Source organism: Hypanus sabinus, chromosome 14 (genome assembly GCF_030144855.1).
Source record: "Hypanus sabinus isolate sHypSab1 chromosome 14, sHypSab1.hap1, whole genome shotgun sequence".
Taxonomy (NCBI): Eukaryota; Metazoa; Chordata; class Chondrichthyes; order Myliobatiformes; family Dasyatidae; genus Hypanus; species Hypanus sabinus.
Genome location: NC_082719.1, coordinates 50,904,667 through 50,917,893, shown reverse-complemented (window position 1 = coordinate 50,917,893; position 13,227 = coordinate 50,904,667). Strand labels below are relative to the sequence as shown.

Here is a 13,227-nt window from a genome sequence, read left to right as displayed (position 1 = left end):
CTATCTGTGTACCTGTCATTATTTTGATGGTCTATATTTTGCACTGATTAGCAGTATTTTAGTGGGGTGCATTTTACTTATAATTTTATGATCTGGTCACTGCTCAGGTGAACAGGCCAGTGGGGGTCCCATCAAGAAGGAAGCCACCGCCACCTCCCCCTGATGATGATGAGGATGGTGGGGAGATCAGTGTGATTGCTCTCTATGACTTCTGTGCCCAGGAGCCTACTGATCTGAGTGTCAGGAGGTACGAAGAATACATTATACTTCAGAAACGTGACCCTCATTGGTGGAAAGCGAGAGACAAGAATGGGTAAGAATTAAATGTTTTTGCACATTTGATAACATATAAAAATATATATTTTGAGTTACATTGGAGACCTCAACTGGATTTGCCAAGGTTGCTTCTCAAGTGAACATAAATCACAGCTGTAGAACAGCATGTGAGGCTGCAGTCCAGTGAGATACATTGTTCATGTGTATGTGAAACTGAGTGACTTTGCCATTAAAACTTTGCTCTGGTTAAAATCTTAAATAAGGGTGTAAACTATTCACCCTGAAAGATCTTATCACCTATGCTTCATTCAAGAATGATAATAATTCCCTAGGTAATTTCTAAGGTAAGGACATGTTTGGCACAGCTTTGTGGGCCGAAGGGCCTGTATTGTGCTGTGGGTTTTCTATGTTTCTATGATTATTTAATTTGCCCTGAGGTCCTTTGGTGTTTCCCTGGTCTATTCTTAGAGGTAAAATGTTAATCTGCTCACTCATCCATCACCGACTGTTCCCCTATTCACTTCCCCTGTCCTCCCATGAATATATGAGTAGCAGAGAACTTGGGACAAACTGACATTTACTGTTACAATCATTTCCACCTTGTCCAGAGAGAATCCATTCATCTCTAAATTACATTACAGAACACCAGAACTATTACAACCACATAGAGGCATCTATGATTGAAACATCATCATCATTATTATCATAATCTTGCTGCTTTGAATTATGTGGCAGACAAGTTTTATCAACATTGTTTCATGAACAGTAACAGTTTAAGTAGTCATATGATTTATTTTTATGGGATTATTATGTAAGAGTGAGAAGCAGAGGCATCTTCTATGCTTCCTCAAACATCACTAAGATATCATTAACATCCAGGTGAATTGGTGATGCACCATCAATAACTCTCCGAGACATGAGGTGAGATATAGGCTTTTATTGGCTGGAAGAAAGAACAAGCAGCAATTGACCACCACACTGCATCCTGGAGACTGAGGCCGGGGCGGAGTCCCCAATCGCCTTTATACTGGGGTCTGTGGGAGGAGCCACGGTCAGTGGGAGGAGCCACAGGAGCAGTCAGCGGGGGGGGGGGGGGGGTGCGTGTCCAGACAGGTATACGTAGTTCACCACAATTGGTACAGTGTATTTTAGGTTAAATTCTTACCTGAAGGTGTATTCTGCTAGACTTCTTGAGATGCTCTTAAAATGATCCAGGTCTAATGGCTGCAGGCCAAAATGGAGGAAAGGGAAAAGGGACACAAACAATGGTATGTTTCAATGTACACAGAGCAAATAAAGCTAATTCAAAAAAAATTCTAAAATGTTTACTTCAACATTTTAAGAAGGAACTTTTTATACTCTGAGAGAAATAAATATTTAAAACAATCTATGATTTAAATATTTAATCATTCCTATCACTTCATATTGCTTTCAGTTTAAATAAACTGGCTCCTCGGCTTTGCCATCCAGGTAACATGGCACTGATATGGCATTGTCTTCTCAAACTGCCCTCATTTGTGAAGGGGTCTTATTACCTTCTCCCCCATCTCATCTCTGCCTTTCAAAGCTACTGTCAATTTATTATCAGTGTGTAAACATCAACATACACTACCTTGAGATTGGACAAATTAAGTTGAATTTGCTTGCTTAATGCTGTATTTATCTTTGAGAAGAATAAGTACATTTTCCAAACTTTGAACTCAAGCTGCAGATTGTCAAATATGTTTACAATGCTTCATGAATCTGAACAGTGAACAATTAATGTGTTATTTCAGAAACGAAGGATTCATTCCAAGCAACTATGTGACTGAGAAGAAAGCTAATAATATAGAAGCATTTGAGTAAGTTCACCCTGTAACCAAGTGCCATTTCAATAATAAGAAGAATTTTGTTGTGTTATTAAGATGTAGTACTTTAAAAATCAGTATGTGCCTTTAATTCAACAATATCCTTGTGCTGTCATGTGTGGTATAAACTGTTGTGGTAGTCAATCCGATGATACATTTATGTGGTACAAAACTGCCTAGTGGTGCAGAAGTTCCTGTGGTGATTTGCAATAAGGGAATAATGTGAACTTTAATTAACTGCATTTTATGATGCTGAACCAAATACTGAGCAGGTCATCAGTCAACATTGGAAAACTGTGTGGAAGTTGTCCAGTCAAGCAGAAATGGCAAAGACATCTGAAATTCTTCTGAAATGGGCTCGCAACTGCAATTGTATAGTGGTGCAAAGAATTGAACGGGCAGTATGTATGGTAGCGTAGTTTAATCGGGGTTCAATTCCCGTTGCTGCCTGTGAGGAGTCAGTACGTGCTCCCCATTACCCCATAGATTTCCTCTGTGTGTTCTGCCTTCCTCTCATATTCCAAAGGTGTACGGTTAGGATTGTAGGCATACTAATATGATACCAGAGGCATGGCAACATTTGTGGGCTGCCTAGTACATTCCTCATTAGAAATGCTAAGTGATGCATTTCACCGTACACACGACAAATGAAGGCAATGTTTCATAAAACAAGGAACCCAATCTCAGTTACTCATGAAGCACTCAAGATTTTCTATGGCGTAGTTATCTTCACCACTGTGTGAAGATCCTCGCCTGAGATAGTTAAAATAGGGCCTGGGATATTGTAACTGCATTTTAGGATGCTAAGAAGGCTGACGTCTTGGCCCTTAAAGGATTAGTGAGTGGCATAATGTCTTAGTATGGAGCACCCATCATGGAAACACATATTTTGGACACCCAGTCCATACCAATCATTAGGTATATCTTCAGTACATCACCCCAATTTTATTCATATAGCTTTGACTGAAAATGGCTCTTAAGCATTGTTTCCATAAATATTTCCATATTTTGTCAGTTTTAAGCAACAGACATCCACTATAAGGAATACCATAAGGAATAGTATGCCATTCTACGTGCATAGGAATACACTGTACTGAAATGCTGATGATACTTTTTGCTCAGCTTTTTTGATTCATCCTTTTATAACTTGAAGGACTGCTGAATAAAGAAGTATTGGTCATTTTTAATATAAATGCAACATTGCTATGACAAACATCACACGTATATATAATGATGATAGCATTCTCTCTTCCTCCTAGGTGGTATTGTAAAAATATCACAAGAAACAAAGCAGAGCAGCTTCTTCGGCAAGAGGTAAATTATATAAAACTTCCAACTATTATATGTTGGATGCATATTTAAATTGAAATTACATGTTACATTTTTTTGAAGTATTGTTTTAACCACTATTTTTCAATTTGGTATTTAAATAGTTAAGCAAGGGGCATGACTGTTGTGTAGTATATTACATCGAACTACAGTTCTAAAGCAAAAGTATTTGTGGTTCGTCACTTATGAGTAATTATATATCTTAAGCATTGTTAATAATTTCAAGAGGAAGTGAAAGAAATTGATCTCCATCAATGGCGTAAAATGTGTTCTTAGTGAATCAGCAGCCATTCATATTTTTTTCTTTTTGTTTAATGAAAGCAGTTGATGAAAAGTGACTCAAATGCGCCTAATAAAAGAGATTAAGGTCAGGAATAAGAGAGAATCTGCAGATGCTGGAAATCCAAGCAACAGACACAAAATGCTGGAGGAACTCAGCAGGCCAGGCAGCATCTATGGAAAAGTGTCCTGCCGAAGGGTCTCGGCCCAAAATGTTGACTGTACTTTTCTCCATTGGTGCTACCTGGCCTGCATTTTGTGTGTGAGATTAAGATCAAAATTCGGTTGAAAGAATAGCCATGTAAAGTTACTAGAAATATTACCTTTATATGGCTACTCTGAAAAAACATTTAGAATTCAGAACAAAGGGACCACGCGATTGATTATAAGCAAATAAAAATGGAATTTGAAGTGAAACTGGCAAGGAATGTAAGATGGACTGTGAAAACCTCTACAAGTCTGTAAAGAGAAAAAGGATTAGTGAATATAGATGTAGCCCCTCTATTTGCATTGGGAAGTAAAGGAATAAATCAATCAAACTATTACAGGAAATACAATTAATTAAAATATTGGTGAAAATTGAAAAAACTGCAGATGCTGGAGAACTAAAACAAAAACTGAAAATGCTTGAACTACTCAGCAGATCATATCTGTAGGAAGAGAGGTAGAGGTAATGACTGTTCAGTAGAACAGGGAAGGAGAGAAATGAAGCTTGTCAAGCTGCAGTGAGGATAGCAAAGGTGGATTCCCTGAATGGGTGAAACCAGGTTGATTATGCGGTTAAGCTGTGAGTAAAGTTATCCGGCCAGTGAGTGAATGGGAGTAGTTAGAGAGAGAGAGAGAGACCACAACTAAAATAAAGTAGAGGTTGCACCATGGAGGGCCATCCAGGTAGCTCAGGCTGAGCATCTTCTCCAGTGCCAGAGGCTAAAGACAAAAGTGGAAAAAAATAAATAGCTGAGTCAATATCATAAATAGGTGACTGTTACACAGAGGTGAAGTCATTGGAAGCTGTAGAATTCAAAACGGAGTCTCAAATGCAGCAACTGGCCCAGATGGAAGTTAAAGTGTTGCTCCTCAGGCTTATGTTGGACTTGTTATAACAGTAGAAGAGACCACGGATGATAGTTCAGAGTAGGACTGGGATGTGGAATTAAAGAGGCAGGTAACGGGAAGCTCAGAGTCTCCCCTGTAACGGAACGTAGGTGTTCTGCAACATGGTCACACAATCTGCATTTTATGTCTCCAATGCAGAGATGATCACATTGTGTGATTAGAAAATTAGTAACAGTAAATAAAAAATATGCTGGAGAAATTACTTGGACAGAAATTTAATATATTCCCATCACATGGTAATTTGCATTCTAGACTACTAAAAGACGAAATAGTCGGTGAATTGTTTGCCAAACTGCATAGACTATGACATGATTTGTGTAGACTGGTGAATGACAAATTCAAACCTATCTTTTAAAAATGAGACAAGAGACTGACCTATCGGCTGATTAGCCTACCAACAGTAGCAGGAAAAATGCTAGAACCTCTTACAAAGGTTATCAATAACAGGGTACTTGGGAAACATTGATGAGATTAGACACATTATGTGAGGAACTCATGCTTGACAAATATGATGAAGTAATTTTCAGGATGTAACTGGGAGATTAGATAAGGAAGAATATGGTGCATTTTGAAGTTTCAGGGACCTTTGATCAATGAAAATTCATGGGATTTGGGACAATGACTTGGCATGGATTGAACTTGTTCAATGGGAATGTGAGAGTAGGAATAGGTGGGCTACCACTGGAGTAACGTTTGCAGCCCTGCTATTCCATAATTGGATGAGAGAGCCAAATTTCAGATGTTCTAAATTTGTTGATGACATGAATTTGGTCAGGATTGTAAGTTCTGAGGGGAAAGCAAAAAGGAGTCAAAACAGTTTAGTAAAGTTGAGTGAGCAGGCAAATGTTAAACAGAATAACATGGACAAGCATGTGAAGCTATCCACCTTGGTAGTGTGGAAGTTATTCACCTTGGAGAAGACAGAATATAACTTAAATGGCGGAATCAAAGCAGAACCTAGTCCATCCCTCAAGGTGGAAGTTATCCGCCTTGGTAAGGCAAAGTGAAATGTTGGGTAAATGGTGAACTATTAGGAAATATTATGTACAAGGGGATCCGGATGTTCTGTTACAGTCAGGTACAACAAGCAGTTAAGTAGACAAACAATACATTGACGTTCATTGGAAGACATTTTGAGAGCATGAACAAGGAATCTTACTACAATTATACGAAGTCTAGGTGAGACCAGCCATGGAATATTAACTGCAGTTTTGCTCTGCTAATTTAGAAAAGCAAACACTTGTAATGGAGGGAGGGCCATTGAAATTAACCAGAATGTTGGTGTTGGTGAGGAGGGATTGAGTTCTTCAGGGTCTGCATTCCCAGGCTTCCAAAAAATTAGACGAAGTCCCATGTGAACTTACAAGACCCTGATAAGTCTTGACAAGCTGGAGGCTTTGGTAAGAGAAACGTTCTCCTTGGCCTAGAATGAGGATCATAGTCTCAGGAAGTAAGTTAAGTCATTTAGTATTTCTTCACTCAAAGGGCAATTAGCCCGAAGCACTCATTACCACAGAAATTACAGAGGTCAAGTTTCGGAATATATTTAAGAAGGAGACAGATGGATTTCTAAACACCAAAGACATGAAGTGTTATTGAGGAGAGAGTGCAAAGGAACGTGATATTGGGATAGAGTATCAGCCATGAATGTATTGATAGGTGAAGTCTCAAAGGGCTGAATGGTCCACTTTTTTCATGTTTCTTTTCACTATGTTTGCTTTATCCAATTTTACCACCCAGATCTTCTGTTCACAGGTTTTTAAAGCAATTTACTATCTTTTCATGTATATTTTCTTTAGGGTAAAGAAGGGGCCTTTATTGTCAGAGACTCCAGCCAGCCTGGAATTTACACTGTGTCTGTTTTTACCAGAGCTGGAGGGTAAGCAATGATTTAACAAAACGGTCTACTCTATCACTTCAGTTATGGAAGTATAAAAGTAAGAAGTATTTTCTGGAGTGCCACTGTTCTTGCTTAGGTTTCAAAATACATTCAAAAGCAAAGCACAGAATTCATTGTAAAGCTGGCAGTCCAATAGAGAACTGCTGTCAACCACAGGGAGTGGGTCACTGTTGAAGTTCCTGAAAACACTGAAATCCCATACCTATAGTACGTGTTGAGGCCTGGAAACACAGAACATGTGTACATTTAGATGATTCACATTTGATATCATGGTCCATTGCTGAATTTAGCATTAAGTCTAGGGGCTGAGCTCCATTGTACTGAGCTGATGGGCCAGATACATTGGGCTAGAAGATGAAGCCAGAGCTGGCATAGTGAGTGCTTCCACTCATTTCAAAGCTCCCGCTGATGTGCAGAGAAGAGTTCGGTAAATATAACAGATTTGCTTTTATTATATTTATCATAACTAATATTGATATTCCTCATTAATTTATACCAGATAAATATGCTTTTACATAAAATAATCAGAGACATTTAGAATCAGTTGTGAAGACCCTTGGGACTTCACTGAGGCACTGAGGTGCTCTGGGTGGGGTCACAGAACATAGCTTATGGCCTAGTTTTCAATCACAGATCACTCTGTTCTGAGGCCTCAAGCTGCAAAAATGTCCTGTATATGTGGGAATCACACATGGTAGTTAGAGCTCAGCCCAACAAATGTTTAATTCGTGCACATCAGCGCTTATAGTTTAATTGGACATCCCCTCACTGACCCATATCAATGGCTACCCTCTTGAGTTTAAAAAAAAATTCTCTATTTCTCTATGTTTGAAGTTCTATCTCCACTTGGAGTTTACTGATCAAAGACAATGCAGAAATATCAGAGCCCTAGTTTTTTAACTTGAAGGCCTCACATTTGCACCCTCTCAAGTTGACTATTTCCATTACTGTTTGACCTGATGCGGTTTCCTTTGTGGTTTTGTATGATGGCAAAACCATATACTCTACATTAAGTGGGAGCCTAATATCAGAGAATGATAGATAAACCATGATGATGGTGGAGCAGACTCGATGGACTGAATGGCCTAATTCTGCTCCTATATCTTATGGTCTATATTAATATTTCCATTTGCAATGACATTTGACTCCTCTTTTATTTCTGTAATGTTAATATGCCAGTTACATATCAGTTTATGCTCAGTTTCCCTTCAAGTACTGAAGACTTTCCAACTTTAGGCATGTTATTTGTATTGTCATTTGTGTAAGGCTCAGACATTGTGAGGCTAGGTGCCCAAGGCAGCTTCATATTCTTATCAAAAGTTGAGTAACATTGTAAATCTTAATGATGATTTGACTCTTGGTATTGATGCTGTATTTCAAAAATCATTATTTCTTTTGAAAGCACAGGGCATTTCTTTCTAATAGATTACCGTATCTTATTGACTTTTTCTATTGGGTATTAAAGTATTGTTGATATGGTGAGATCAGTGGTTAGTGCTGATCTTATTGTAAGTTAAATTGGACTTTTCACTTTGTATCCAATACTTCCGTTGAGAATATACTATGTGATCTAATATGGAAACAAGAGTACTCGAATGACTAAAATTTACTTATCATTTTTGTATGTTCCAACAGAGATCAAAATGGATCAGTCAGACATTACCACATTAAGCAGACACAGACATCACATAGACAGTACTATGTGGCAGAGAAACACCTGTTTGATACAATTCCTGAGCTTATTGAATATCATGAACACAATGCAGCAGGTATGGTGAAGTGTAAACATAATTCCACTTAAACATTTAGTTAATGCGATCACTATGTACTTTCTCATCCATGATCTAGATAGCATATTTAGTTCTGGTTGAGCTCATGCTGGAAACTCCATACTAGGAATGTGAGCAGGCTGTAACAATGCTGGATGTGCTTTTTTGCATGAAGCACTAAATTTAGACTTTGTTTACCTGGTTTACTTGTCCACTGGATATTATAAACAATTTGGCTGTTCAATAAAGAACAAGAAGTTAAGAGGCAACATTCCTCTTTCACCCAGTGATACCTCATTCTTGCCAGTTTACCTCATTATTGTCTGCTCTGATTTACACATTCAAAATGATCGTTTGATCTTTCTATTTTCCAACTATCAAAGTACTCAAGTACTAGTACTCAAGTACAAAGTATTAGTTACTCAAAGTAACTAATGTGTGAAACATTTTGAGACACAACTGGCAGAGTGTTGGCACAAAATTTTCTCCTACTTCTATCCTAAGACATTTGGCCCTTGAAGGATTGGATGTCACTGGTTTTGCATGATTTTCCATAGTGAACTAACTAACAGAGGATCCCCTTAAAAACGGTTCAGATGTTACATTGATGCACAATTGAAAATGTGTTATGCAATAGAAGGCTGCAACAGGTAAAACATGATATCCACCACTTCACCTTTGTTTCATGTCACTGTGGACGTAAACTGGACAATTCCTGGAACAAATTGTGCATCAGCATACGCCATTCCTTTTGGCACTTAGGGGAAATTTTGGTGACTCCCAGGACAACAATGGGTTCATCTTGCAACAGCACTGGACTGGATCCCTAATCAAAGTCCCTTTCTTGCCTTTACTCCTACTGTCCTCACCCCTGGCATAGAACCATTTCTATGTGTGCCATCTCCGTATGTGTGATCTCTTCCTGAGATCCCCAAATAAGTCAAGGCTCCAGCTCCTTACCCCCACTTACAGATTTATCAACCAACCTAATTCCTCGAAGATTTCAACCCAGCCTCCAATTGACATCTTTCACCACTTCCCTGCACTTCATCTGCTCACCTGATTCAACCTTTCTGCTCTGTGGCTGCTTACACAAGATCACTGGCCCTCTCGTCTGCCCATACCAGGTGCCACATTTTTATTGAAGAGAATGTGCAGAATCCATTCAGTGATATCCAAGGATTTGAAATCAAAATAAGAACCTGCTGTTATATTTTGACTAGGACAAACAGACTTACTATTTTCAATTGCTTTTTACAAATGCCTGATCTTCATTTATTGAGTGTCAGTATCATAATGAACAGAAATAAATGTTCTTAAGGCAATAATATTCCACTTTATATCTTTGCTTAGGCCTCATCACAAGATTCCGATATCCTGTTGGATTAATGGGAAGGTGCACTCCTGCTACAGCTGGCTTCAGCTATGGTACTGTATTCTATTCTATATACCACTGTATCCTAGTCTATATGCTAATACCCAACAGCTCATTCCTCTTGATAATAAAACACTAAATGCAAAAGTGAAACTTGAGTAATTACGAGTTAGCTATGTACCACTTACAGTGATGCTACTTTCAGATTGTCTGGACTGTGCTTGAATGGGGATAGGAGATGTCTATCACAGTTCTGCTCACCCGAACTGAAATATCTAGCAGTCCAAGTGTTGTCCATTTTATCTCTGAGTTTTCTGCTGACATCCTTGGCCAACGTTAAGTAGGCGCTGGAGGAGCTGAGCACCGTGATTAGCACTCATGAAACAGCACACCCTGTTGACTTCCCTATTATTGCGGGGGATTTCAGTCAGGCCAGCTTGAAGAAGTTTCTGAACTATCACCATATATCACCTGTGGAACCAGAGGTGCCAACACACTTGGCCACTGTTACAGCGCCACCAAGAACATTTACCGGGTCAACCCACTCCTGCACTTTGGAAAGTCCGATCACCTGGCTGTACTTCTACTCCCAGTGTATAGGCAGAGATGAAGGACCGTGGCACTGATAGTGAGGACCACGAAGGTATGCCAAGAGAAGTGGGGTAGTGCTTCTAGGATGGATTTGAGTCAGTGAACCGAACAAAATTCAGGGATTCATTTTCAAGTCTAAATGAATATGCCACTGGCTTCATCAGATTCTATGTGGATGATAATGTGCTGAAGATCTATCCTGGGCCCAACATATTAATATGGACGTGTCACCGCATAGGATCAGAAAAAGCTGCTTGCATTTACCCCATCTATACAGCTCATAATTTAGCACTGTATGCCTCTATCAAATCTCCCCCTCATTCTTCATCGCTCCAAGGAATAAAGTCCTTGCTATTTAACCTTTCCCTACAACTCATATCCTCAAGACTCAGCAACATGCTTGCAAATTTTCTCTGTATTCTTCAATCTCATCAATAGCATTCCTGTAGGTAGGTGATTAGAAACGCACACATATTCAAAATTTGGCCTCACCAAAGTCTTGTACAACTTCAACATAACATCCCACTCCTGTGTAATACTTTGATTTACGAAGACCAATTTTTCAAAAGCTCTATCGACCTGTGATGCCACTTTCAAACAATTATGTATTTCCAGATCCCTTTGTTCCACTGCACTCATCAGTGCCCTGCCTTTCACTGTGTATGTCCTATCCTAGATTTGTCCTCCTGAAGTGCAACATCTCACTTACTTAAGTTCCATCTTCCATTTTTAAGCCCATTTTTCCAGGTAGTCTAGATGCAAACTTTGATAGCCTGGCTTGCTGTCTACTATGCCCCAGTTTTGGTGCCATCCTCAAATTTGCTGATCCAGTTCACCATATAATCATCCAAGTCATTAACATTAACAAACAACAACAGACCCAGAACCGATCCCAGCAGCATACCATTAGTTGCAGTCCTCCATTCAGAGCAGCAACCATTTGCTACCACTCTTTGGCTTCTCCTTCAAAGCCAGCGAATCCAATTTACTACTTCATCCCAAATGCCAAGGAACTCAAACTTCTGGACCAGCCTCCCATGGAGGACTTTGTCAAGGGCTTGCCAAAGTCTATGTAGATAATGTCAACTGCCTTTCTTCAATCAACTTTCCTGGTAACCTTCTCAAAAAACTTGATAAGACTGGTTAGAGATGACCTACCATGCAATCTCCCCCTTTAACACTCATGAAGACCATTCAATGCTTTTCTTGAAGACGTATCTTCACCGCAGTTCACCTGGCGAAAGAAAAGAAACGTCTTTTCTTAAAGAATTTTGGTGGCAAGGTAGTGTAATGGTTCGCATAATGCTCTAAGGTGCCAGCGACCTGGGTTCAATTTCTGCCACTGTCTGTAAGGAGTTTGTACATTCTCGCTGTGACCACTTGGGTTTACTCCAGCTGCTCTGGTTTCCTCCCAGATTCCAAAGACGAACCAGTTGGTAGGTTAATTGTTCAAGTGGGTGGTAATTGGTCAGCACGGGCTCATTAGGCCAGTAGGGCTTGTTTCTGTACCATATCTCCAAATGAAAATAAACTAATAAATGTTGCAGGATGAAAATCCACTTGGATGCTTTGGCACATCTGCTGTAGCTTTAGCGGAGGATGGTGAGGGTAGCATGGACGTCTAGCAGCTAGCATAATGCTATTTTAGCACCAGTGATCACAGATCATGGTTTGATTCCCAGCACTATCTTTGAGGAATTTGTACGTTCTCCCTGTGACCGCGTGGATTTCCTCTGGATGCTCCGGTTTCCTCCCACTTTCCGAAGACGTACAGTTAGGGTTAGTGAGTTGTGGGCATGCTGTGTTGGCACCGGAAGCAGGCAACACTTGTCAACACAATCCTTGCTGATTTGATTTGACATAAACAACCCATTTCACAGTATGATTTGATGTACGTATATGTGACAAATACATAAATCTTTAAAATCTGAATTTTTAAATAGAAGACTGAGAAAGATGCATAATATTTTCATGCTGATAACTATATAATGAACAGGTTGATGTAAAGAAATTAATGACTTAAGGATGACTTTTTTCACAGAAAAATGGGAGATCAACACATCAGATCTGACTTTTATGAAAGAGCTGGGCAGTGGACAATTTGGGATGGTACGTCTAGGAAAATGGAGAGCTACACATAAAGTAGCAATCAAAACCATTTTTGAAGGTGCCATGTCAGAAGAGGATTTCATTGAGGAAGCTAAGGTCATGATGTAAGTACCACTGCTCATATGGTCACAGAGACCGACCTACATAATGAAACTGACCCCGAGAAACATACTGAGATCTGCCTAATTTACGGGCATCCCTTTACAATGGAATTTCCTGTTGCGACAGGCTGCATTTAAATTGTTTAGCTGCTTCATGTCTCTAGAGAAGGAGGAAAACTTCCATGTACGAAAATAGGAGAGTGGAGGACACAGAGATTCTGCCCTTCAAGGAGTATGCCGATGTGCGCTACTTTTCGAGGAATGATTATAACAATAAGCTGATAGTCCATCATTGCCTCTAATCTTAAATACACTCATATACAGTCTACATCACCACCCGTCTATGGTGACTGGCAATCCCAGTACGTGTTGTCACTTCCAAGGGAAACTCTGGAAGCTGAGGTGATTGTTGGGAAGGCAGTCCTGTCGAACATCCAGAATCATACTTGTCCATTAATGCAATGGTACTGTACAAATTAAAGCAGAATGGTAAAAGAGAAATTATGGGAACTGTGAAGGAGTTGCAGAATCTGCA

General features: G+C 39.5%; 1 protein-coding gene across 1 annotated transcript in view; it reads left to right on the top strand.

Annotated features, from left to right (window-relative positions):
* The window catches only part of txk (TXK tyrosine kinase), a 49,453-nt gene that overhangs the window by 24,684 nt on the left and 11,542 nt on the right, over positions 1-13,227 (top strand). Inside the window, exons 5-11 of the mRNA XM_059988540.1 lie at positions 108-313; positions 2,052-2,117; positions 3,383-3,437; positions 6,647-6,726; positions 8,383-8,516; positions 9,870-9,944; positions 12,524-12,695. Coding sequence (XP_059844523.1) covers positions 108-313; positions 2,052-2,117; positions 3,383-3,437; positions 6,647-6,726; positions 8,383-8,516; positions 9,870-9,944; positions 12,524-12,695 — 788 coding nt within the window. The remainder of the gene's footprint in view (positions 1-107; positions 314-2,051; positions 2,118-3,382; positions 3,438-6,646; positions 6,727-8,382; positions 8,517-9,869; positions 9,945-12,523; positions 12,696-13,227) is intronic.